The 24,283-nt window shown below is 45.2% G+C and overlaps 1 protein-coding gene across 4 annotated transcripts in view; it reads left to right on the top strand.

Annotated features, from left to right (window-relative positions):
• SLC38A10 (solute carrier family 38 member 10) overlaps nucleotides 1-24,283 on the top strand; it is a 748,880-nt gene that overhangs the window by 185,210 nt on the left and 539,387 nt on the right. For all 4 annotated transcript variants that reach the window (XM_069655155.1, XM_069655156.1, XM_069655158.1 and 1 more), the window contains 3 exons: nucleotides 9,847-9,892; nucleotides 10,522-10,615; nucleotides 21,578-21,721. In XM_069655155.1, coding sequence (XP_069511256.1) covers nucleotides 9,847-9,892; nucleotides 10,522-10,615; nucleotides 21,578-21,721 — 284 coding nt within the window. The remainder of the gene's footprint in view (nucleotides 1-9,846; nucleotides 9,893-10,521; nucleotides 10,616-21,577; nucleotides 21,722-24,283) is intronic.

Consider the following 24,283-nt stretch of genomic DNA (forward strand, 5'->3'; position numbering starts at 1 on the left):
TACAGCTTGGCTAACCCTGCCACCCACAGAGTTGGGAAATAAGTTGGATCGCTGATTAGTGTTGGCCTCTACGTTTGTTGTGATTGCACCATTTATTGAAAAGTGGGTATTTTCCATGCTTTTCTGGGCTTTAATTTAGGTCACGTCTTGCTTCATTATTGCAGCTGTCTGTCCATGGATGTGATTATTTTTTTCGTGCACAGAATCCATCTGGAAATATAAATGTACTGGTTTATGCTGTGCTTTATTTTACTAATCTGAAAACTGGCGCAGAGAGATGGATACTCAGCTTGGTGGCTGCCATGCATGCCCACGTTTTCTTCCATTTGAGTAAAACAGAACATCCTTCGTTATCATAAGGGTTTTGGTGCCTGTGTTGTCTCGATTGTATATAGATAGATCTATACATTATAGTGCAGCTGTCCCCGCACTGTAGTTAAGGTGTGTAGCATGAGCCATAGGAAATCTCCCCCTCCCCCGAGACTGAAAATTATGGGAAGGATTCATTACAAAATTTAAAACGTTGTTAAGGAAGGAAAAAAGTGTCTTTTTTTCTGGCCTACTCCCATTAATTTCCCCATGGAGAAAGTCAAAATCATATCAAACTAAAGTACAAACACCACTGGAGGGAATTGGACAAAATAAGAAACAACTTGGGCACAAAGTGTTGATTTTAATTTCCAGGACAGGTTTGGGGTTATTCCATTTAGTAGTTTTTAAAATATTTGATGGGCAAGAGAATGAGTACTGCTAGCATTGCAGCTGGGCTGCTAAATCCATAAACATTGCTCACCATTGAGAGCCGAGTGGGCGATCATAAAACTGAAGCTCCTGCATCATCCCATCACCCTACCATCCCTACTGATAGGGACGACAAACGTTTTGATGGCTGGGTGAACAAAGTGTTTTCTTCAGGGGGTATGGCTTTACAGGCAGCCAACTCTGTGTGTGCCTTAGCACGTTTCACTCACACTCTGGGGAATTGTGTGTCTTTGGCGGCTGAACATATTCCCAAAGGGGAGGAACGGGATGGTTTTCTTGCCCTCGTTCAGGATGGCAAGGATGCCATGTGTGAATCCGTTCAGTCGGGTCTGGACATGGCAGATCGTGTCAGCCGGTCCATGGCGGCGAGCACTGTGATGCGTAGATTTGCGTGGTTGCGGAAGTCGGGGTTTGCTCCTGACGTACAAGCCCGGCTTCTCAACATGCCCTTTGATGGTGTCTATCTTTTTGGGAGCAAGGCTGACGAGAGCCTTGAGAGGTTGCAGACCTCAAAGGCTGCAGCGAAGTCGTTGAGCGCTGCAGTTCGCCAACCTCCACCTTTTTCGTCCAACGTAGGAGTACCAGAGGTGGAAAACAGGGTACTCGAGGTGCCAAGGCCACTCCAGCAGTTGCATCTTTGCCCTCAGGCACTGCCGCAGCCGCTTCAGCTCGGGAAGGCTGGCGCAGCATCTTGTAGAATGGCGTGCCATTACTTCATATGTGTGGGTTCTGGAGATCATAGCCCATGGCTACTGTCTTCCATTCCAGCAGAGGCCTCACGACAATCCACCAGGGAATCTCTCGTTGAATAGTCCAGATCCGCTCCTTGCGCAGGAAATCATATCCCTGCTGGTGCCTGTAGCGGAGAGGAACAAGGGATGGTAGTCCCCATATTTTTTGATTCCAAAAAAAGACTGGGGATTTAGACCCATCATGGACTTGAGTGGTTTGAACAAGCTCCTCAGGAAGGACAAGTTCAAGATGGTTACTCTCTCTCAAGTCCTCCAGGCCCTTCAACTTCAGGACCGTTTGGAGTCTCTCGAACTCAAGGACGCTTACTTTCATGCGCCGATTCATCCCAAGCACAAGAAGTACCTGAGGTTTGCGGTTAGTGACTAGCACTTTCAGTTTCGGGTCCTGCCATTCAGATTGACCTTCGCCCCGAGGGTCTTCACCAAATTCATGGTGGTGGTGGAAGCAGCGTATCTCAGGAAAGGGGGGGATTCACGTCTACCCCTACCTGGACGATTAGTTGATCAGGGCGCGCTCTCCCGAGCAAGTCCTGGATCATCTGTCAGTCACCTGCCACTCCCTTCACAGGCTGGGCTTCTCCCTCAACTTCAAGAAGTCCCACTTGACACCTACCCAGCGGCTTCAGTACATCAGAGCAGTGCTCGACACATCCCTGGGGCTGTGTTTTCCTCCCCAGGCGAGGGCTCATCACATTCTGCAGATGGTGAACAAGTTTCAACATGCCCAGAGTCTCCCGGCGTTAGAGTTCTTGAGGTTGCTCGGCCTCATTACATCCTGCATTCTCCTGGTGCTAGAGGCCAGGCTGCGGATGAGATCTCTGCAGTGGGCTCTCAAGATGCAGTGGTCACAGTCCTCCGGCAGGATGTCGGATCCCGTTCAGGTGCCGCCCTCGCTCGCCCATGATCTTCTGTGGTGGGCCGTCGAAGGCAATCTGATGAAGGGGGGCTCCATTTTGGCTACCCTGGCCGGAGTTGACGATCGTGACGGACGCATCCCTCACGGGATGGGGAGCTCATGCCAACGAGTGGACAGTCCATGGTCGTTGGTCTCCATCGGAGTCCAGACTCCATATCAATCTATTGGAGCTGAGGGCCGTCAGGCTAGCCCTGAAGGCTTTTCTGCCGTCTGTGCGGAGGAAGAATGTCCTGATTCTGATGGACAATACAGTGGCCATGCACTACCCCAACCAAAAGGGGGGGCAGGGTCTCTCCCTCTGTGCAGAGAGGCGATGCAGCTCTGGTTCTGGGCCATCCAGCAGGACATTTCGATCTCGGCAGTTCATCTGGCCGGAGACGAAAACGTGGCGGCGGACGCTCTGAGCAGGCAGAGCACGGTCTCTCACGAGTGGGAGCTGGCTCAGGAGATTCTCCTGGAGATCTTCGCCCTTTGGGGGACCCCTCAAGTGGATCTCTTAGCCACCAGTGTCAACCGGAAGTGCGAAAGATTCTGCTTGCGGGAATTTCCTCCAAGAGGAGCCTTAGGGGACGCGTTCATAGAGGAGTGGTCCTTCCCACTGCTGTACGCGTTTCCTCCAGTCCCTGTCATTCCGCAAGTGCTGCGGAGGTTACGGAGGTTCGATTCACGAATGATCCTCATTTCTCTGGCATGGGCCAGGTGAACGTGGTGCCCAGACCTTCTCGACATGTCTATCTGCCCTCCATGCCGTCTTCCCTACCGAGACATTCTGCTCTCACGGGAGGGGGCTCAGATTCTCCATCCAGAGGTCAGATCCCTCAACCTTCATGCTTGGCTTCTGAAAGGTTGATGTGTAAGGATTGGGACCTCCCTGAAGACGTGATGGAGGTGTTGCTTTCGGCCAGAAGGCCTGCAACAAAGTCCCTGTACCATTGCCGTTGGAGAAAGTTCTGCGACTGGTGCAGGGTTAAGAATGTGGATCCTTTTTCATGTGCCATTCCTGTGGTTCTGTCTTTTTTGCTTTCGTTAGCCCACAAGGCCCTGCAAGTGGGTACCCTTAAAGGTTACCTGGCGGCGCTGTTCATATTTAAGCGCTCGTCTGAGGAGTGTGCTTAATTTAAAATTCCTTTGATTTCTCAGTTTCTGAAAGGGCTCACTAATGTGTTCCCACTGTCTCCGTTCCAGGTGCACGGTTGGGATTTGAACCTGGTTCTAAAATTCCTCATGGGAGCTCCGTTTGAGCCTTTACATTCTTGTCCTTTGAGACTGTTGACCTTGAAAACTGTATTTTTAGTTGCGGTCTCTTCCGCTCGCAGAGTGAGTGAGTTGCAGGCACTTTCCGTTAAGCCCCCTTCACAGTGTTCCATAAGGACAGGGTTGTCCTTAGGGTTTGTCCTTCTTCTCTTCCAAAATTTGTGTCGGAATTTCATTTAAGCCAGAAGGTCATTCTTCCGGCATTCTTTCCTCCTCCGCATCCTGGTAAGGAAGAGGAGAGGCTCCATAGGTTGGATCCTAGGAGAGCTTTAAGTTTATACATCTCGCGCATGACCCGGGTCAGAGTGGACGATCAGCTCTTTGTAGGTTACGCTTCAAGGCGTTTGGGACAAGCTGTTACTAAAAAGACTTTGTCTAGATGGATTATCTTGACAATTTCTGAATGTTAACGTTTGCCGGGTAAGGACCCTCCGGTAGGCTTACGGGCCCATTCTACTAGAGGTGTGGCTGCCTCTACTGCCCTGCAGAGGGGTGTTCCCATTCGTAACATTTGTGAAGCAGCCACATGGGCCTCTCTCCATACTTTTGTAAAACACTACTCCCTGGATTCTATCCATGGGCAAGAGTTGGCCTTTGGCAAGTCGGTCCTCTATTGTGCAATTTAATTGGGCATTCTAAAATTCTAAATTCTTTTCCCACCTCCTAACGTTGCTACTGCTTTGGGAGTCTGTTGTAGATGTGGAATATGTCAGAGGAACCAATCCCTTCGAAGAACAAGTTACTTTCTTACCTGGTAACATTCTTTCGATGGGATGTTCCGACGACGTATTCCACATCGCTCCCTCCCTACCTGCCCCTCTACAGAATTTCTTATGCGATTGCAGCTTTAGTTTCCGCAAGTCTTTCTGTAGTCATTCTGGCAGAAGATTGGTGCCACACGTTCTGGGGGAAAAAACTACAACTGAGGCTACGGGCATTGTGCGTCCTACATATAACATCGGGTGTCGTCAGCTGTCGGAGGAGGTCCTCGAAGGGGCTCATCGACGCTGGAGGCAGACGCTGAAAATTTTACGAAGCAGCACAGCCGTGGTGATTACCTGTCATAGATGTGGAATACATCGTCGGAACATTCTATTGAAAGAACGTTGCCAGGTAAGAAAGTAGGTAAGAAAGTAACTTGTTCTTCTCAAACTAAGAGTTCCCCTCATCCAAAACCAATCCACGACAAGGTACATATGAGCAACCCTGGTGGCAGTAAGGAAAGTTTGTTTAAGTATCATACAAACGATACCCAGACAGTGGCAAGTAAAGCAAACATTTATCATACATACTTGTAGCACTTTGAGTAAAAAGACGCATTGATTGTAGCAAAAGAGGCATAGTTTGGTTTCTGCACGCAAGCGGGTGTCCCAGCGGTACGGTCCAACAGAGATTTGCGGACTTATTACGAGCATGGGAATCGGCACGCACTAGTGAAGCTGAACGATGCAAGGACTCGGGAGGTCCACAAACGGTAAGCTTAACATTGTGAGCGTTCCGTAAGGCTTCCTTTGAGTGGCATGGCAGAAAAACAAAACCTTCATCCGGAAGGTTTCTGCATCAGACAGGTTATAAACCAACAACTTCTGTTCTTTTAGTCACCATATGAGCTCATGTTCGGCGCTGGAAGCTGGCAAACAGATGGAGGAAAAGAGGAGGGTTCAGTCGGTCTTGCCGGTCGAGCAGAGCAATATACAAACAATGGAGCGTTTTGCAATACCCTCCGTAATTGAGGTAGTCCCACAAAACACTGATGCACATATATATTTTATGCATTGAAAAGAAGACGGGTCCCGCAAAAACAACTGTTCACTTTTCCGTTGAGCATTAATGTGGAGAACCGCACATTATATATTTATATATTTATATCACTTACAGCGCAATGGTTTAATTTCACTTGGACTAACCTGAAATAAGTCACTTTTTGCGGACTGTACGCAGCAATGTTGGCCTATGACATTTGTCTACTTTGGATTAGGGCAAGCAATAGTTATACCAATAGCTACACGCTAACATTACGTGTGTGTTCTTGAATAAATGAGAGTTTAGTGCATACCGCATCTAAAAGGCACTGGGTGGTTTCTCTGTTGATTTAATTTACTAAAGGAATGGAGTCATAAACATATGAGAGGCTGCTAGATCCACAGCCAGTTCTATTGGTCTCATATTAGAACAATTGTTTTACCAGGGAGGAGTCCAACTAAAGGACACCCAAACAGTCTCGTGCCCAGGACAATATGCCAATTTGAGCACGGTAAGCTCATAGAAGGCAGATTGAAGTGCCTTTGGAGCTTTAGCAGCCTGTAACGGAGTTCAGATAGATAACTGCTGCTCCCTTCTTTTTCGCCCGTTGTTGTTTTTTTCTCTCTTCCTCCTCCAGATTTAAGAAGGCTTATTTGGGTCAAACTATCCCAAATAAATGCTAAGGAGTTCTTGGTCTTTAAGCAAATTAGCCCTTTAGAACGAAACATGTTGGGTTTTGAACACTGTGATAGATAACAGTGATGTGAATTGGTTGTCAGTAATTTGTTTGGTCCTTTCGTGTAGGAAGGAGTGATGTACTGTGCTCCAACAAGAGAACTAAAGGTTACCTAGATTTAAGTAGGTCCATTAGATTTCAAGTTCCAATGCTACTTTGCACTTTAGGGTGAATCTACCTACCGTGGACGATAGTCCACGCGAAGGGGATAAACCAAAATTAATTCATTTTTACAAGGTCTTGTCTTGGTTTTTATATAATATGTATTGTTTTATGACTGCTTATATGGATGTAATGTACTTTGTATGTTTTTAGATTGCACACTGTGTTTTATGAAGATTATTTTGATTGATATTTTTGTTCATTTGTTTAATAATAATAATTGTATTTTATCTAACATTTCTCATTGTAAGATCACTTTAAAAATACCCTAGGCTGAGTAGCTAAGAGAAAATGGAGGGGTAGAGTTAGAAGTGACACATTGGTTCCTAGGTTCTAGATTGTCTGTGTGCTTTGGGCAGAACCTTTGTGTCGTAAAACCCACCCATGGTCTCATTCGTGTTTTGTTTGACTTTTTTCTTAACCTTTATGGCACAGTCATCAATCACAAATTGGGAATATTGGTCTTCTAATGTGCGGATTTTAGGAACAGTGCCCACTAGCATAAGTTCCGTCGTGCTGGTATTAAGGGCCAGTCCATTGGCGCACATTCAACTTTGGATGAGGAGATAAATCCTATTGATTTTAGTTTCATCATCCGAGAAGACACCCGTGATGGGGATAATACATTGTGTGTCATCAGCGTAGTTGGTAAGCTCTGTTGTTACAATCCAGAAAGAACAGGAAGGGCACCGTAAAGATGTTGTAAAAAAAATTGGAGAAAGACAGGCTCCCTGGGGGACTCCTTGGACCCTCAGGGGTTGGGTTGAGCGCTTGCTGCTATGATCTGTGTGTGAGCTGCAGGTCACAGATTCAAATCCAGATGAGGGAATCTCAGCCTTTCATCCTTCCGAGGTCAATAAAGGAGTACCAACTCTGATTGGGTGATACTGTATGTATACGTGTTCTAGGTTAAGCGCTCAGGTGTAAGTGTTATTTAAATAATACATCATTAGATCCTAGGGCTCTTCAATGGGGGTACACTGAGTTAAGATCATCACTGCCACGTCCGCTGAATTTCATGGGTTTTGCGTTAAATCTTATCACCCTAACAAAAAGTTTTTTAGTGTATGCATGTGTGTCTATATATATATATATATATATATATATATATATATATATATATATATATATATATATATATATATATATATATATATATATATCCCACACCTCTTAGTTATGTTTTGCACGATAGGGCCCACAACACTTGCCTTTTTTCTGTTACCTTAGTACTGCACAGAATTCCATTCCCTCCACTTTCCCTACTTCACTCCAAATATCTCTCGTCTACCTGAAAGGATTTTGCCGAGAGCAGAAAGGCTTGGGGGTGGCTAATGCAAGTGGTTTATGGATATACTTTATGGATATACTTTGGGTGTATATTATGGGGCTAATGGGTGTGGCTTTATGTAATTGATTTTGGTTTGTGGGGGATAGGTAGTGTAGGTGGATTGTGGGAGAAAGATTTTGAGGAAGGTTTTTAGGGATGTGTGGTGGTATGATTTGTGAGAGGAGGCATAGTGGATGTTATTTGTAGGGGTGTACCGAAATTCGGCTTTCAGGTAATTATTTGTCAGAATTCCAGCTGAAAATTAGATATTCGGCTTTGGCCAGATACTTAATTATTTTTCACTCGAAGCCAAATAGTTTCCCCACAAAATACATTAAGTACTGCTTTGACTGCTTTGACTGGTGCGTGGAAACATTCAGGCATGTCATGTTACTCCTTTAAAAGGATCAAATGCTGCTGTCACTTTATTTGATTGGCTGCAGACAGAGCAGGGGTGTGCAAGCGTATACAAAGTCTCAACTCTTCATTTGCTGGATAAAAACAGACTTTAATCTGGAGGTCTGCTGGGGAAGGGTGAGCTGAAGCAACACTTTCAATATTTTTAATGTGCAATGAGATGGCTCTGCTCTCCCTGTGTTTTTACAGTTGAAAACCATTGAGCTGGAACAATAGTTTACAAAATCGCTATTGGACAATGGTATTGATTGATTTGCTGATGGCCTATGTGAGTAATCTGAAAGTTAAAGGTCCCAATCCACCAATTCCCATCCAAGTAATATAATTAAGTGGATTAATATAACTGCCATGGAGATCCATTAAATTCCAAACACTGAGTAAAATAGCTCAGGGGGTTGTGTGCCTGTATCAGAAAACTGTATTCAGCCTGCAGGCTCAGGTTATGAAGAAGGCTCAGTGGAAAACGTGCCTGCAGCATAGGTGTTCGTGTAATAATGAAACATGGGTTACAATTCCTGCCCCCCAACTGCCTCATATTGGCAAAATGAATCCCTTTAAATTGGGTAAAAGTGACAGATGTTACTTAAGGGATTGGGAGTTTTCAAATAAATCTGTGTAACTAAAATGCTCCAGTCTGTGGCAGCAGAAATATTCCTCCCAACATTGGAGAGTTAAAAAAGAGGGAGATCTGTGTCATAATGATGAGCAGATACAAGTTTACAATTTAGAAATATCGGACCAAATGGATGTACAAGTGAAGCAAATAAGTTAAAGTAAGCTTGGAGGACTCGGCATTCCCTATATATTTTTAGCTCGTGTCTTTTAACATGCCACAAAGCACTGCACACATACCCCACCCGAAAAACAGAGGGAAATACTATTTATACATGAAAAGACATTTTTCAAATGCTTTATTCCCACTCACTGCCACAGGTAGAAAGCATGGCATTAACGTCCCAAAGGTTTGCATTCAATAGCTCTAAAGCAGTCATCAGGGTGGTAATTGATGTAATCACTCGTTTTGTATTTCAGTGCCTTGCTGAAGCCAGAAGGCTAACGATGGAGAACGCTCAAAAGGAACATTTGAAAGTAAAAGTAGACACATCCCACCTCAAAGTGATTGCATACGCATACTATACTTTTGGGCCAGTCTTAGTTACTTGAGTCCTGCCAACAAGTGACACCCATGAATGTACAAATATACAAACTGTGCTGTTATTGAGCGATTTATTTTTTGATAATGTATTCCATTCATGCTTTACACAAAAATCTTCTGTAGATAACAAAGAAGAGAAATGTAATAAAAAAAATGCATGCACACATTTTAAAGTGTGTTTTTCAATTACAAAGTGTTTTTATTGTCTACATACGTTTACTTATTAAAAAGGCACCTGTTCGGCTCCGGACGAATACTTGTCCAACTATTTAGTATTCGGCTGAATACTTAAATCTACTATTCTGTACACCCCTAGTTATTTGGGCTTGTGTCCCGATTCTGAGGAGTAATGTGTGTCAATGTTGGGAATGTGTGGTGGCTTCAGTGTGATGGTAGATGAATGATGGGCGTGATTGAGAGAGGCGGGTGGTGGGTGTGATTTGAACAGTATGAGTGGTGATTGCATTTTGTGAAAGACACTTTTAACAATGTAATCTTACTACTAACCACCATGCAGTGTCTTGGAGAAGCCACATGCCTATGTTGGTGGTGTGTGTTGTTTAGGTAAGGACCTTGAATTGTGGCTGTACTAACATGAGATTGTTCTTTTCACTCTAGCGTTTCACGCCTATGGAAAAGCAGGAAAAATGTTGGTGGAAACCAGGTAAACCGGTACTTTTCCCCCCCCTTACTTGAACATTTTGGTTTTATTTGGATTGCTTCTTGTGTCCGTTGTACAGTCAGCGTTTCTATGTACCATGCTGTCCTGGCAGTAAGAAATGACTGCATTACACAATGAACGGATAAAAGCTTCATTGGTAAGTAATGGTGTAGGTGTCTACATTAACAATGTGCATTTCGTTGAAATCTAAAGGAATTGAAAATAAGTTGGTGAAAAGGTTTGGTTGCCAACGTAGTAAGTCTGGGATCACCGTTATCCACGCCTTTCCTGTTTGATAATTAGCATTTTATTTTGATTGAAGAAAACTCGTTGCTGGTTTTTTCTACCTAATATATACTTGCTCATACATTTGCACTGTAAATGCTTAGGATTGGTTGGTTTAATTGAGAGGCTCCAGTTTGTAGTGCATGTCAATGCGCACTACTGCTTATTTTCGACAGTTTAGTTCTAGAACGCATCCCCTTCTGCAGTAGAAACAAGTTGCATTTCTTTTATGCATCCGGAGTGGTTTAGTCAGCAATTGATGGCCAGAGGGAGACAGTGTGACCGTGAACTGTGACCTGTTTCATTATTAATGCATGTCTGCCCTCCATCTTTGTCTTGTTTTGCAGCATGATCGGGCTGATGTTGGGAACCTGCATTGCTTTTTATGTTGTTATTGGTGACTTGGGATCCAACTTCTTTGCACGCTTGCTCGGACTTCAGGTAAAGCTGTTCTGTCAAACGCATATGACAATCCTCTCACTGTGCACTAGTTCACTTTCGCGTAAGGCTAAAAGTGTTTGATGAATTGGTGTTTCGACTATTTCCAGGGTCAGCTCAGTGAAAGGGCAGCGCTTAAGGTTTTCATTCGTGGGTACGTTTTTGGTGGCAGCCCCCTAGCTCATCTGTGGTTTGTCCGACCCTAGCGGATGCTATTCAAGAGGTGAAGGGGTCATTAAGATGGAGCATTACTAAAGCAATACACGCTTGCATTCAAAGAAAGCGTTTCCCAGGTGGAAGATAATAGAATAACAGTAACAATACTTATATTTACAACTGCCATCTTCAAAAACTCCCAGACAGTAAACGTTTGTTAGGGCACGCGTACCCGTGTTAGGAAAATGATAAGCTGCTCAAATGCAGAGGTAAACGCCCTTTCTCTGTTTTTCTGTCCCAACATGAAAACCCTTCCACAGTAGTCCAACACTAGCAAGTAATATCTGCCTGCATTGGGGATGCATTTTTTCACAGCAGTGATCCCTCTGAGGAATGCGTGTAATGTGTGTTTAGTGTTGGCCACAGTACCTCCATCCGGTGGGCCTGACATCTGTGTACTTCACGCCTGCGTTGTTTAGATACACAGATTGACACACCGTAGTAAAAAACAAGCTTCAAGCTCATTTGTATCTTCAGGGTGATTCTTTTCTCACTCCCAAGGGTCTTGATGCTGTTGACCATACACCTTACCGCTGTTCCTTGCTTTCCATCGGTATTTCCGGTCCTAACCAGGTGGTAGTTCGGGAATGTAGGCCTCTTCAGCTAACCGCAGTGCTAAGACGCAAGTATGACCACTAGTAAAATGCCATGTTGCAGGGCTGTCCGGTCTTTTCTGATGCCAAATGACCCAGCGGTAAATCTTAATCTCGTTTATCCTCGTCATAAAATTATGCATACCCCAGAATGATTAAGGAAACCATATTGGCTACAAGTAAGTGAAAACACTGCTTGCTTGTATGGATTCAACAGTTTTAAGATACACAAAGGCAGGTTTTCATCGATGTTAAAACAATGGGGGCAGAACTTCTGAGTCATTAGCCCAATTTGCCACACGAGTATACAAAACACAGCTAAATCTGTTTCTGGTGCAGGAGAGAGGGGCTGTATTTTAGGATCAAAAGCTTAACCATTGTGCTAGAAAATAGCAAAATTGTAATGATATATTATGCACTTTTTCTTATTTTTAGCAGCAGCAACAAAATGTGTTTTTTATTAGAATTGGGACTCCCAGAGCCCCAAGTGTTTAAATGCTGCTTTCTGTCTGTCCTTGTCCAATGAGTCCATTGATTTTTTTTTTTTTTTTTTTTTTTTTTTTTTTTTTTTGAGTATTTTCCGGTCTACACCCATTTTGACTTTGCTTGAGCAACCCTTTCAACGATCTTGGCTAGAGTAAGAAACTGGACGCTATGGTTTATGGAAGGAAAGTAGTTTCCAGGAAGTTTACCATAGATCTGCTGTGGCCACTTCCCTTTGTAAGCATTGAACTGCAAACAATTCTGGAAATGCTGCAAATGTAATTATTCCTGAAGAGGTTTTGATATATTGAGGCTATATGCCCTAGGCGGATGGCCGACCATGTCGGTAACACCCTGCTGCCCAAGTCAAGGGCCCGTCGAAGTGAGGGTCCCTTAACGAGTGCAGCGGTGCTGTTATCGACAGGGTCGGCCCGCCGCTTTGCGACATATCGCTATTAGCACTTGTGTACTGTACACGGGTGCTTATGGTCTCTTTTTAAAAAATAATCGTACCTTTTCTGCGTGATTCCGGCTGACGTTACTAATGTTGAAAGTGGATTTCGGGGACCGCGCTGTGTGGCATCGAGTCACGCAGCAAAGAAACGTAAGTGCATTTATCATTATTTTTTTTAAAAAGATGCCATTATCAACCGTGTTGGGAACTACACAAGTGCTAAGAGGTGACGGGGCAGGGAAGGTAACGGAAGGGGGGGGGGGTCGGGGTTACCCATGCTGCTCGAAACTGGGGTATGTGCCGTACAATACAGCCCGCGTTCCCAGCATCTTGATTAGCCAGAGCCCCCTTTCAGAGCTCATTTAAATATGAATTGAAACACCAAATAACCCATTAGATCCAATGCAGTTCATCCGAATTTCTGCAAAAAGCCATCAGGCACTTTAACATTTCTAGCACAGCTGATACTGTATGTGGAGAGAGAGATGAGAATGATCAGGCCAGTTCCTAAAGATGGAAAGGACCAAACATGCATCACACAGGTGAAATTTGTCCAGGTTTTGATAAACTCATACCATCCAGAAGTTTCAAAAGGCTGCACAGTAATGGGTGTTCCCCGTACCGGAAGCCTGGCAGCCAGATCATAATTGGCAGAACCAGCTGATTGATACAGATTGACTGAGCGATCAAGAAATGCGGGAATCAAATTGGTAAGATAGTTTCCAGGATGAACTCCTACTGCTCAAGGCAGGAACTAATCCTGATTACACCAGCAAATCTCGTAATGCCATGCTGTACTATATGTCTTAACTGTATTGACTTCCCATGAAGTTTGTATAACGGAAGAAGCTGATTTTCAAAGGCTACTGGGAGCCAATCTACCCCTGACCATCAGGGCTCGAAATTAAGATTTGATAAGCAGGCGCTACACCCAGTCTTTGCTATCAGGCATCACACAGCAAGCAGGAGATCCCTCGGTGGAACAAGGCACTAGTACATAATGCCCCGCTAATCTTACTCCGACATGAGCTGCAAATGAACTTTGCATTGGTCATATGATCCATTATGCTTTTAATGTGTACTACATTTGATATTTCTTTATACACGCACTCCCAAATACACAGTTAATGTCACATTGGTATACTTGTATAGCACCAGTTGTCCTCGGGAGCCAAAGTAACTCCTGATAGCTGTTTGTGCTAAGTTAACTAGGCTCTACTATGCTGGAAGCAGGAGCTAAGTAGGTCACAGCATTCTGTACCCTGAATCATGCCCCCATAGGAAGGTTGCTGTTTTGAAACAATGGAAGAAATTCCCTATATGAGTTGGGCAGTGTTTATGGAAAGGAAGGCAGGAGAATTTTGTTATTTCCATGTTGAGCACCATCGGATACTAGGTCTGGGTTGACAAAAATGTCTTCCTTGGCCCCCTGATGTTGGGTGTACAACACGACTCCTTGAAATCTAAAGCAGGGGAAAGCATACTTTATCCTTATGTCCAATGTCTGGAAGAATGTGTTTGTTGTTAGGGCCTAAGGATCTGTACGCCAACTCAGATACTGTGGAACATTTAATGTTTTAACTAGAGGAAAATAGATCTGAAATGGACCTCGTTCTGTGTGCTGGTCCAGAGAAGGCGCCAATCGTTGTAATCCCTCAAGACCTTCATTTTTACCCCTTCCTTCCCTCCTCTGCTAAACCCCACAGCTGCTCAGATTGGTGGTCAGGGCCATTAATGTGTCCACCCGGGTCCTGGCCTCCCAACCCCAAACGCCTGAGCATCCGACTGGCCCCAATACTTGCCTAGGCACCTACTTGCCTGTGCTATTACAGATTTGCACCTATTTATTTGTCAGTTGACCACTCTCACCAAGTCACTTAGCTGCTTACTCCCTAGCACTTCCCTCTGTTGTACTCCTAGTGCGTATCCCCTCCCTCTCTCCTGCCCCTTCATCCCTTCACTCTCTCTGCACTTGCACATTCTGAATGCTCACAAGGCCTAATAGGTCTGTGTCCATCTTTCATTGTTATATTTGCATTTCATTCCCATGTTCGCTTCCTGTTGTCCCGTGGGCGTTTACAATGTACTTTATGTATAAGCGCCTTACAAATGCACTATAAATAAAAAATAAATATGCCAAAAGCAATATTCTGCAACTGCATTGTGTATTTCTGGAAGGACTTCTGCACCACTTTTTAGATGGCCCAGAAGCCCAAATTCTCTGCAGTCTGTCTCCAGATCGAAAAGAGCTTGGGATTTGGTACCTCACAAGGCGACTGCAAGAATATCTAAACACTTTGCTTTAAGTAGAGATTCCTGTGAAGACCACCCCCCTCCAATCATAGTGGAATTGCACCTTGCCCGCCAATCAAGTTGATTTGCATCTAGCTCGAATAGATGGGGGGGGGGGCAGAACCAGCAAGCATTGGCAAAGCCAACAGTTTTGGCTCGTGTATAGGTAATAGATGGGCATTTGCCAGGAACTTCCAATATACATACACAAGCCAAAACTAATGGGTTTTCCAATGCTTGTTTGTAACCTAGCTTCAGTGCAAGGACACTTTTGCACAAAGTTCACCACATGCGGTAGAGGGCACCATTCTGTTGTGCAGGTGTCATTGTATGGTCTGGTTGGAGGGAGTTTTAAAGGAAAGATGGGCCCCTGTGCTATCAATTGGTTACGTTAGTTAGTCCGATATGTCCTGCAGCCTATAACCTGGTTTGTCTGAGAACCAAAACTCCAAAGGTTCCCAATGGTATTGAGTATGGGTGAACAGGCAAACCTTGTTTAGTAATGGCGCCCGAGAAAGTTTGGAACCATTAGTTTCCGGATTATCGGTTGAAATGAGTTTGCAACTCTTCGTTGGTGTTCACATGTAAGGTTTATTGTTAGTTACGGGATATCTATTGAAATTAACAATAAACCTTACATGTGAACACCAACAAAGAGTTGCAAACTCATTTCAACCGATAATCGGGAAACGAATGGTTCCAACCATTCTCCAGCACCATTACTAAAGAAGGTGCGCATGTTCACCCATGTATCATTTTATGGTCCACCCGTCCCTCAACAGAAGGACTGGAAGAGTCTAGGTCCACAAATGAGCAGATCTCCAGGGTATCCTGAAGTTCTAGGTTTTGGGTTGTGTATTTTGACATATCATTAGAGTTTTTCCACCACTCCGTTACCAGTGAGCCTACGTCGATGTTGGTCTTGGCCCTTGTAGCTGCTATTTGGTCCTCTCCACAGTTCTAAAAGGTGGCTTAAGTAGTACACTAGCAGACCTTGCAGCTAAGCTCCACATATCTGGTGGAACATGCTCCTGACGTAGAAAATCGACCAATCGGCTTGAATCACAACTCGTCCATAAAGAGAGGACTCACAAACATTCCTCCTCCTTGTCATGCACCCAACCTCGAACTCGAACCTGGTGTCAGCTCAGAATGCCTGCACAATTCTCCAATTTCACAAATCTCTCAAAACATGGCTTTTTCAACATCGGACCAAGGACTGATTCCAGGGGATGCACATACCGAGGGGATGCACATACCGATTCACAGACCCCAAGTTTTATTACTGCGTTAAAAGATGCCTGCCCAATTGCTGGCTACCCACACTCTGTACAGCACTCTGCTGCTCTCAAGCTAGGTCCATGCTTTAAATGATAACATTTTAAAAGCACATGTGCCCAAGGTAAACTCCTTGTATCCTGAGCACTGCATTACCTGGGATGATATCAAAACGTACTGCTCTGTTTCCGAGTTCCCCGGATTTTAACATTTTGTGTTTGCTTTATAACAAGCATCGCCATTTTATGTGCAAGTCAAATAGGTGAGACAGAAATTACAATGTTGGTCAAGGCAAATGCATCCTTTACTGACTTGCTAACATGTAGAAATAGGGCAGACTTTGTGTAAGCAAAATACATTGTCATGGCCTTATAAACTTAATAGGCAGTGAAGGAGACCAGGTTATCTAGCCATTACTTATCTTCGTCGACATGAAGTCTCCTGCAGCTGTAGCACCTGCTCCTATTTCCCCTCTCTCGTTGTCTGCCATGATAATCAACTGTTGGTTTCCCAACTCCATATCAGTGTCCGTGTTTTAATCTAATCCTCTGTCCGAGCAAGGAACTTACTCGTCTTAAAGTCTGTTCCACTTAAAGGTAAAATGGATGACTTGGGCACAGGTAGGAAGAGTCAACCACCAGTCTGTCAGCATAAGACTCTTCCCCGCTCTGCCCTTTACTAGAATCAACTATGCACGGAGAAAGTGTTTTTCCTTATGTTTGGTTGTGTGAGCGCACGATAGACCGAATGCCCCCATTTACCGCATTACATAAGAAATATTTAAACATAATGACAAACAGTCATTTTTTTAAAATGAAGGTTATTTATCAGAATCGGCGAGTACCAAAAAAGAGGCTTAAATGGTGGAACACTGAAAAGATATACAAGAAAATTTGAGTGAATGGAGAAGGACATAGAAAGGGGTTTGGTACTTGGTATTCTGGGAGTAGTATTTTGCTGCTAAAAATGTAAACTAGAAAATACTTAGTAGGAAGCCCCCATTTAGAATTAACGGCCTAATAATTAAAACTTGCTTACAATAAACTTGTACGCCAATGGCATCTCAACCCTTTATCCATGAGACTAGCATTTGTCTAGCAAAAGGTTAGGCCAACAAAACGCACATTCACTCATTAAGGGCAAACTTGGCCTGAATTTGTCATACAGCTTTGCAACAATTTAAGCCAGAATCTTTTAGAAAATGAAAATGCCAGTTACTCTAAATGCCTACAACTGATTTAGCAGTGCTGGGCTCTTTTAAAAGGAAAATTAAGGTTACTTTGAAATTTCGAGTATGTGGTCTGGACATTTCTTTTTCCCAGCGCCCACATTTTTCCAAATTCTAGAATGTGCCAATTCTAGGATGTTCTTAAACACCTGCATCTCCGAGCTTGATGCATTTGTTCTGTTCTTGTAGGCATACTCAGTGAATGATTCAGGCTGATGTTTTGTTTTTTTAATATTGTTTTGAATTTTTTATCAAACTGCTGCACATCCTGCTTATGCCCTCCTACTGCCTCTCTATTTACACTTTACTCCACACCCCATGTTGATGTATCCATGATACCCCGCTTGTTTGTGTTCTTTTTTTTTTCCTACCAAATTGGTGTTTTTTTCGTTTTCAGGAAGTTTTGCTAATTTTCAAGAAGTTTTTCCAGGAAATAGATGCAACCGTTCCCAGCTGTCCAAGACCGCTTCCGTTTTGTTCCTGCGGTAGCAGATTGCTGAGCAATTTGTGATTGAGTTGATGGACTAACTTTGTGAATTGTTTTTAGCATTGTTGTCTATTGAAGTATTGTCCTTTTTTGATCCAAATTCGGAAGGGTGCTTTGTAAGTTGCTGCTAAGATGTTACTGCTTGTGATTTTGCCACCAACGTATGGGACAAAAGGCAAGATGGATAACTCTGGGGAGTATAAAACAGGAATGGGCTTGGTTGTATTAAATTGATGAGGCTGCAGGCACACCATGCAAAACAAGTAAACTACTGAAGGCACATACTACCGTAAGTCAGTCATGGCCTTTGCTGAAGCACAGAGAGAGGTTAGGGTGTCTCCTTGGGTAGCGTGATACACAGGTTTTTGACTACGGCTAACTTCAGTGGTAGGGAAATTGCTCTGTGAAAGCCAATGGCAAGACAAATGCTGTAGGATCACTTAGATCCATTCATCACATCCATCCACTCTGACACCCACCTCCACCCACATCCTACACATGCCCGATGGCTGCAGCATCCAACACAGAGACCAGCTGCACAAGACGGGCAGAGGCCTCGCAGTCATCCACAAGACCTTATGGCCCTGCACCACACTTGACGTCAACAACATTGGTTCCTTCGAAGTTCTCTCCTGCCACTTCCTGCTCACCCTGACGGACAGAGTCACCTTCCATCTCATCTACATACCACCCAAACCCAACACACGCCTACATTGGAGACATCACTGACCTGGTCACCAGCAATAAGGCCACTGAATCAACAAAGGAAGCTCTCCTCAGCCTTTTCAACATCCTCAGCCTCACACATCATACGAAAGGCCCAATGCACAAGAAAAGTAATTCCTCGACCTAATCATCACTGCACTGCCTTCCCTCCACTACATCTCTCCTTGCCCATTTGACTGGTCTGACCACCCTGCTGTGCCCATCAGCATCCTGCACACCACCCTAGTCAAGCACTCCCAGCAGAAAGTCATCATACAAACCTTCAATTCCTTCAAGAACTTCCTGCTAGAAGCCCTCATGGCAGGTCTCATTAACCTCCACCTCACATGGACCAAACGCGGAACCGAACTATGACTCTCTACTGGAAGCATTTAAAGCCACCCTCTACTACTCCATCAACCTACATGCGCCTCTGAAACAACGTATCTGCAAACTAAAACCGGCAGTACCCTGTTACACCCAAGAACTTGACCTCAGGAAAAGGGCCATCATGAAACGAGAGAAACCCTGGCACCGCTCCAGGAGCGGATCCAACCTGGCACTCCTCAAGGAACTCCAAGCAACCCGCCGACAACTAATAAACACAGCTAAGGCCTCCAACTATCAGAACACCATAGCGAAAGCAGAACCCTCTTCACAGTGGTCAAGCACTGTGCCAACCTGCTACCCGACCCTGTCATACTGCACCCTATCAGAAAATCCACCGCCATCAACACCTTCATTGAGAAAAATCAGCAAGTTTCTCCAGCACATAGACACTAGCTCTGCATCCTCCGACCCACCTCGCGTCCCTCCTCATGAAATCTCTGCACCATGGACAACATTCAAGACACACTCGCAGAGGACCTTGTAGAAAACCTGGCCGCCCTCTAAGCCACTTCGTACACAGATGACATCCTCTCAGCATCCATCCTCACGACCGTCCCCGCAGAAGCTCTCCTTCCCTACCCAGAGATCATCAACAGCTCCCTAACACTCAAGGCACCTTCACATTGACGCTAAAGACAGGACAAATCCTCCCTCTAATAAAAAACCCAATCTAGATCCCGACAGCCTAGGTAACTATCGCCCTATCACCCATCTTCCCTTCCTGGGTAAGATCATCAACAAAGCGGTAGCCGTGCAACTACAGCAAAATATTGACACCAACAATCTCCTCGAAACCTACCAATCCGGGTTCAGACCCAGATGCAGCATAGAGACAGCAACCATACAGGTGGTCAAGGACTCCCTCAATATCCTTGACGGTGGCCACTGCTGCCTCCTGGCTCACTCAACCTCTTGGGCGCTTTCAACACAGTAGACCAACAAGCACTCACGGACACCTTACATCGGCGCATGGGTGTCGGTGACTGTGTCCTATGCTGGTTCAAGTATTACCTTGCCAACCGCCAGCAGTTTGGTTAGATGGACTCCTCCTGATCGCCAATGCTATCAGTCATCTCTGGAGTACCACAGGGTTCCATCCTTGCGCCAGTGATCTTGAGCTGCTGGGAGCCCTCCTAGCCACACACAACATTCAGATCCACTAATACGCTGATGACACACAGGCATACCTCAAGATCAACTCCAAGGACACACACAGGCTCAAAACCTGCCTCTCGCTGATCCAGACTTGGATGTCCAGTGAATACTTGAAGTTCAACCCCTGCAAGACCGAATTACTACTCCTCAGCGATAACACCAAACCCTCAGACATACAGACCTGGCTATCGACCATGAACACTGAAGGCTTCACACCCGAGCTCACCTCCTGCACCAAGTCCCTTGGATTCCACATCGACAAACGCATCTCTTTCAAGACACAGATAGCTAAGAAAACTCAGACAGCTTGGGATCGGCTCTCCCTCCTGCAAAGGTCAAGCCCTTCCTCCCTCCGGACAGCTTTAGATCCACTGTTCAAGCACTGGGCACATGTATGGGGGCAATGCCCTCCTCGAAGACCTCCTGTCTTCTTGCCTTGTGCCTCATAAAAGGGTCTACGCAGGTACAACCACATCACCCCGGCCCTCATCGACCTTCACTGTCTCCCACTGCAAGCACAAATCACCTTTATCTTGCTGCATCATCTATAAGGTAGTCGCCCTCCAGTCACTCAGCTACCTCACAGAGAAACTCGGTATCTCTGGTAGACCACGCACCACCAGAGCCAGGACCCGTGCACTTAGAATCCGACTCTGCAAAAAGGAAAGGACCAGAAAACAAGCCTCCTCTGACTATATCCCAACACTATGGAACCTCCTTCCCAGTCAGCATCGGACTTGCTCCCACACGGCTACAATTCCGAATATAACTCTAGACCAACCTCTTCACCTAGGCCATCATGTCGCCCCCCCCCCCTGCGTCACCTGACTCTGTAGATGCCGTCCACCCCTCTACTCCCGGCCAACCTGTACAGCTTTGCCCCTGTGCATGCCCTCTGTATCCTACTGCCCGCTGTATATCTCGTCTGTTGTTATTTCTGAAAAGTGCACTGTTGTGCCTCTGTATTGTTGTACACCTCTGTAAAGTGCCACGTTGCTTTTCAAAGGTAGATCCACAGTGAATAAATACCATAATAATAATATCCAATGTTACTGCTTTTTCATGAGTGGCAGAGGGTCATGCAGGAAAACTCATGTAACATGTAAATTGTACTTTGGCTCACCTAACAGATCCCTACACTCTAACGCGTGTTATGCCCTCCACACATTCCTGAAACAAGAGATCTTAAGATATTAAGGCATCACCTGGAAAACGAGGAAGATCAAGATCAACAAGGGAAGGTCACTTGTAGAATATTATTATTCGAGAAATTGCAGACCGGCTTTACAACGGGGTCAAGCCTTATGCGTGAAATTGCTGATGGTGTTGGGACGGTTATCCAATTACCTGGTATACACAACATTATGTCATAAAATCATTTTTTGTGCTCTGCCTCTATCCATAGTAGGCTGTTTCCTCTATCTCTAGTGTATGGATAGAGACAAACGCCTCTATCCATACACCGAATGGGCACTTTTTCACACTTGTAGGTAACACCTTTCACTTTGCTACTTTTTTCCAATCTTAAGCAGAGAAGCTTCCCAGCTGCGCATTGAGTGGAATCCATACGTTTTTGTATCTGTTTGCTGACTGCCACTTTATTACAGTGAAGAATGCTGAAGGTTTGGGCAATAGTTTTGAAAAGTGCTGCTAGTGACAATGCCTGTCCTTTTCCCATTTGCAGGTGACAGGAAGTTTCCGAATATTTCTGCTGATTGCTGTATCGCTGTGCATTGTGCTTCCACTGAGCCTACAGAGAAATATGATGGCTTCTATACAGTCCTTCAGCGCGATGGCCCTCATCTTCTACACTGTCTTCATGTTTGTGGTGAGGAGGAGGGACCAGGGTGCTGCACCTCAGAGGGATGATGGGCAAATCATTGTTGAGGTTTCCAGACAGTGGGCCTCATCATGAGTTGGGCCCGAGCCTTTAAATGCGGCAGCAACTGTATTACCGCCCCATTTAGTGGGCTGGTCAAGTCATGAGTTGGGTGGAAAATGGCATTTATACCTCCAGCTACTTGCTGGAGGTAAAAATGACAATTTCTGGGCCGTTTCCGGTGCAATTACCGCTGGTGGTAATAGCGCTCCCCACCCCCATTGGGTCCTATTCACCCAATGGGGATTTACCCCCTGCCCCTGCACGCAACTCGTGATCCAGCACAAATTTGCACTGGAACTAGTTGCGGTAGCTCTTTTAGCATTGGGCGGTATCCCTGTGCTTTTCCTGCCAGGATACTGCCGAACTCGTGATGAGGCCCAGTGAAGGAAGTGGAGGAACTGGGTTAGGCCTTCAAATCAGTGGAAAAGAACCAGGTTAGGTGGTTCTTTAGAGCCTTAAACCTGCTAATGGAAGTTTGTGCACCTAACTTTAGGCTGGCAGATGTTCCTTCATAGATTGGCACACTCAGACCCTCTAAAGGATTATCCCTCTAAAGGATTATCAATAGAAATTCACTCTCGGTCTTAACTGCGAACTGAGACTTGATGTAACCGCAGACTTCATTTGTTTAATAGTTTCTCCATGTAAAATACAAAGAGGCTGTAATTGAGGCCAAAAATGCCCATTATAACACTCAGATAGTTACTGCAGAGAACTCAACCAAGGCACTTTTTTAAAGTCCTCACACAGCTTAGCAAACCAATAAGGCCCCAACGTGCACTATGCCCTCTATGGCCTACTGTGATACGCTACAGGCTTTCTTTGTAAACCAGATTTATTTCATTTCCTCATTTGTATAGAGCCTTTCACCATGGGTATGGTCCCAGTGCGCTCTAGGTTGAAGGCCCCTCAGAGGGACCGAAGTATGGAAATGTTAGGAGGTGCGTGTGTGCATAATGGCCGTTAAAGGTTGATGTCTTTGCCAAGTCCCTTCTAGCCACCTATGTCTAATTGGCATGTGTCCGGGTGTGAGAAGTACACTAGGGAAATAAGCTGGAGGGGTATGTGTAAGAGGATAGTCAATTATGTATGTACTTGCAGTTCAAATTTTTGTCGTCAAAGATGGCTACATTCTTATGGCAGCACTGTTGTGCAGAGTGTCATTTGAGTTGTTTGTGTAAACTGATTCGTGTGGGAGTGAGGCTAAGCCTTTCGCTAACTCGAAATGTGCAGAGGGCGACTGGAAAAAGTGCGTTGGTTATAATCAAGTGGGTGCCTAGAATTGGTACATTCCGCAGAATTCTAATACATCCGGGTTGAGAATTATGGTGGGTGCAATCTGCATGCATCCAACTATTAGTAGGTGGCTAGATTCAAGACCCCACTTAACCGTCAAGGTAGCTTCCTGCTAACGCCTGAATTACATATAGTGGAACACATTCTACAATCACCAAGAAACCATAGCTTGGTCGCCCACATAGAAGTGCAGCACCCTGGTCAGCTGCACAATCCTTCCAAGTGCATATACAAAGGCTAAAACACTGCCCACTCTCAGTATCAGTGTAAGTGCAATATATTGTCCACCCTCCGTGGTCATCAAAGTGCGATATGCTGCACACTCAAGTCCGTTCAACTGCAATACATTACCCCATCAGATAGTTCAGGTGCAGAGAGAAAGCCTGCATTAAAGGGTAATACATTGCCCACCTCTAAACAATCCAAATCTAGCACATAGTCCAGCCCTAAATCCATCCAGGAGCAACACATTTCCCACCCTCAAATCCAAGCGGGTACAATACCTAGCCCACTTTCGGAGTTCTTCAGAGTGATGCTGCACACCTTCAAGACTCCTCGGGGTGCCATACCCTGGCTATTCTTATGGAGGGGAGAGGAAGCAGTGGTACAGGGGAGTTAAAGAGTGAGAGGGCGGTAGCAGGGCCCAGATGGAAGATAAAGATGGAGTAAAGCAAATTAACTAAAAGGAGGAGCAGTAGTGCAGGTTGTTCAGCTGCTGCAGGCCAGTGCATGTGTATGAGGGGTGGTGGTAGGGTTTCAGGTTGTGTGGGGGACAACTATGTTTTGAGGGCCTTCCTGAAGGAGGGGTGTCCTCTGAGACGGAGGGTGATGGGCAGGGAGTTCCAGAGGTTAGATCCTAGGACGGAAAAGGAGGAGCCTCCTATTTTGCCAAAATTGAAAGTGGGGACCACCAGGAGATGCGCCAAATCTGATTTTAGCATTTGCTTGGGGCGGTAGCATGTATGTTTGTTTTGGAGGAATTCAGGGCCTTTCTTGTGTAGGGCACGATTGCTAATGCAGATGGCATTAAAATAACCCTGGCGACTGATAGGCAGCCAGTGGAGAACCCTGAGATCAGGGGAGATATGTTCTCTGGGGGAGAGAGCAAGGAGCCGTGTCTCGCTGCAGAGTTTAGGATCTGTTGGAGCTTTGTGAGTTGAAAGGCAGGAGCGCCTAGTGTAGTCTAGGTGGAGTTCAATGATGGCCCTGATG

The sequence above is a fragment of the Ambystoma mexicanum genome, chromosome 3q (assembly GCF_040938575.1).
Source record: "Ambystoma mexicanum isolate Mex_15411 chromosome 3q, UKY_AmexF1_1, whole genome shotgun sequence".
Classification (NCBI taxonomy): domain Eukaryota; kingdom Metazoa; phylum Chordata; class Amphibia; order Caudata; family Ambystomatidae; genus Ambystoma; species Ambystoma mexicanum.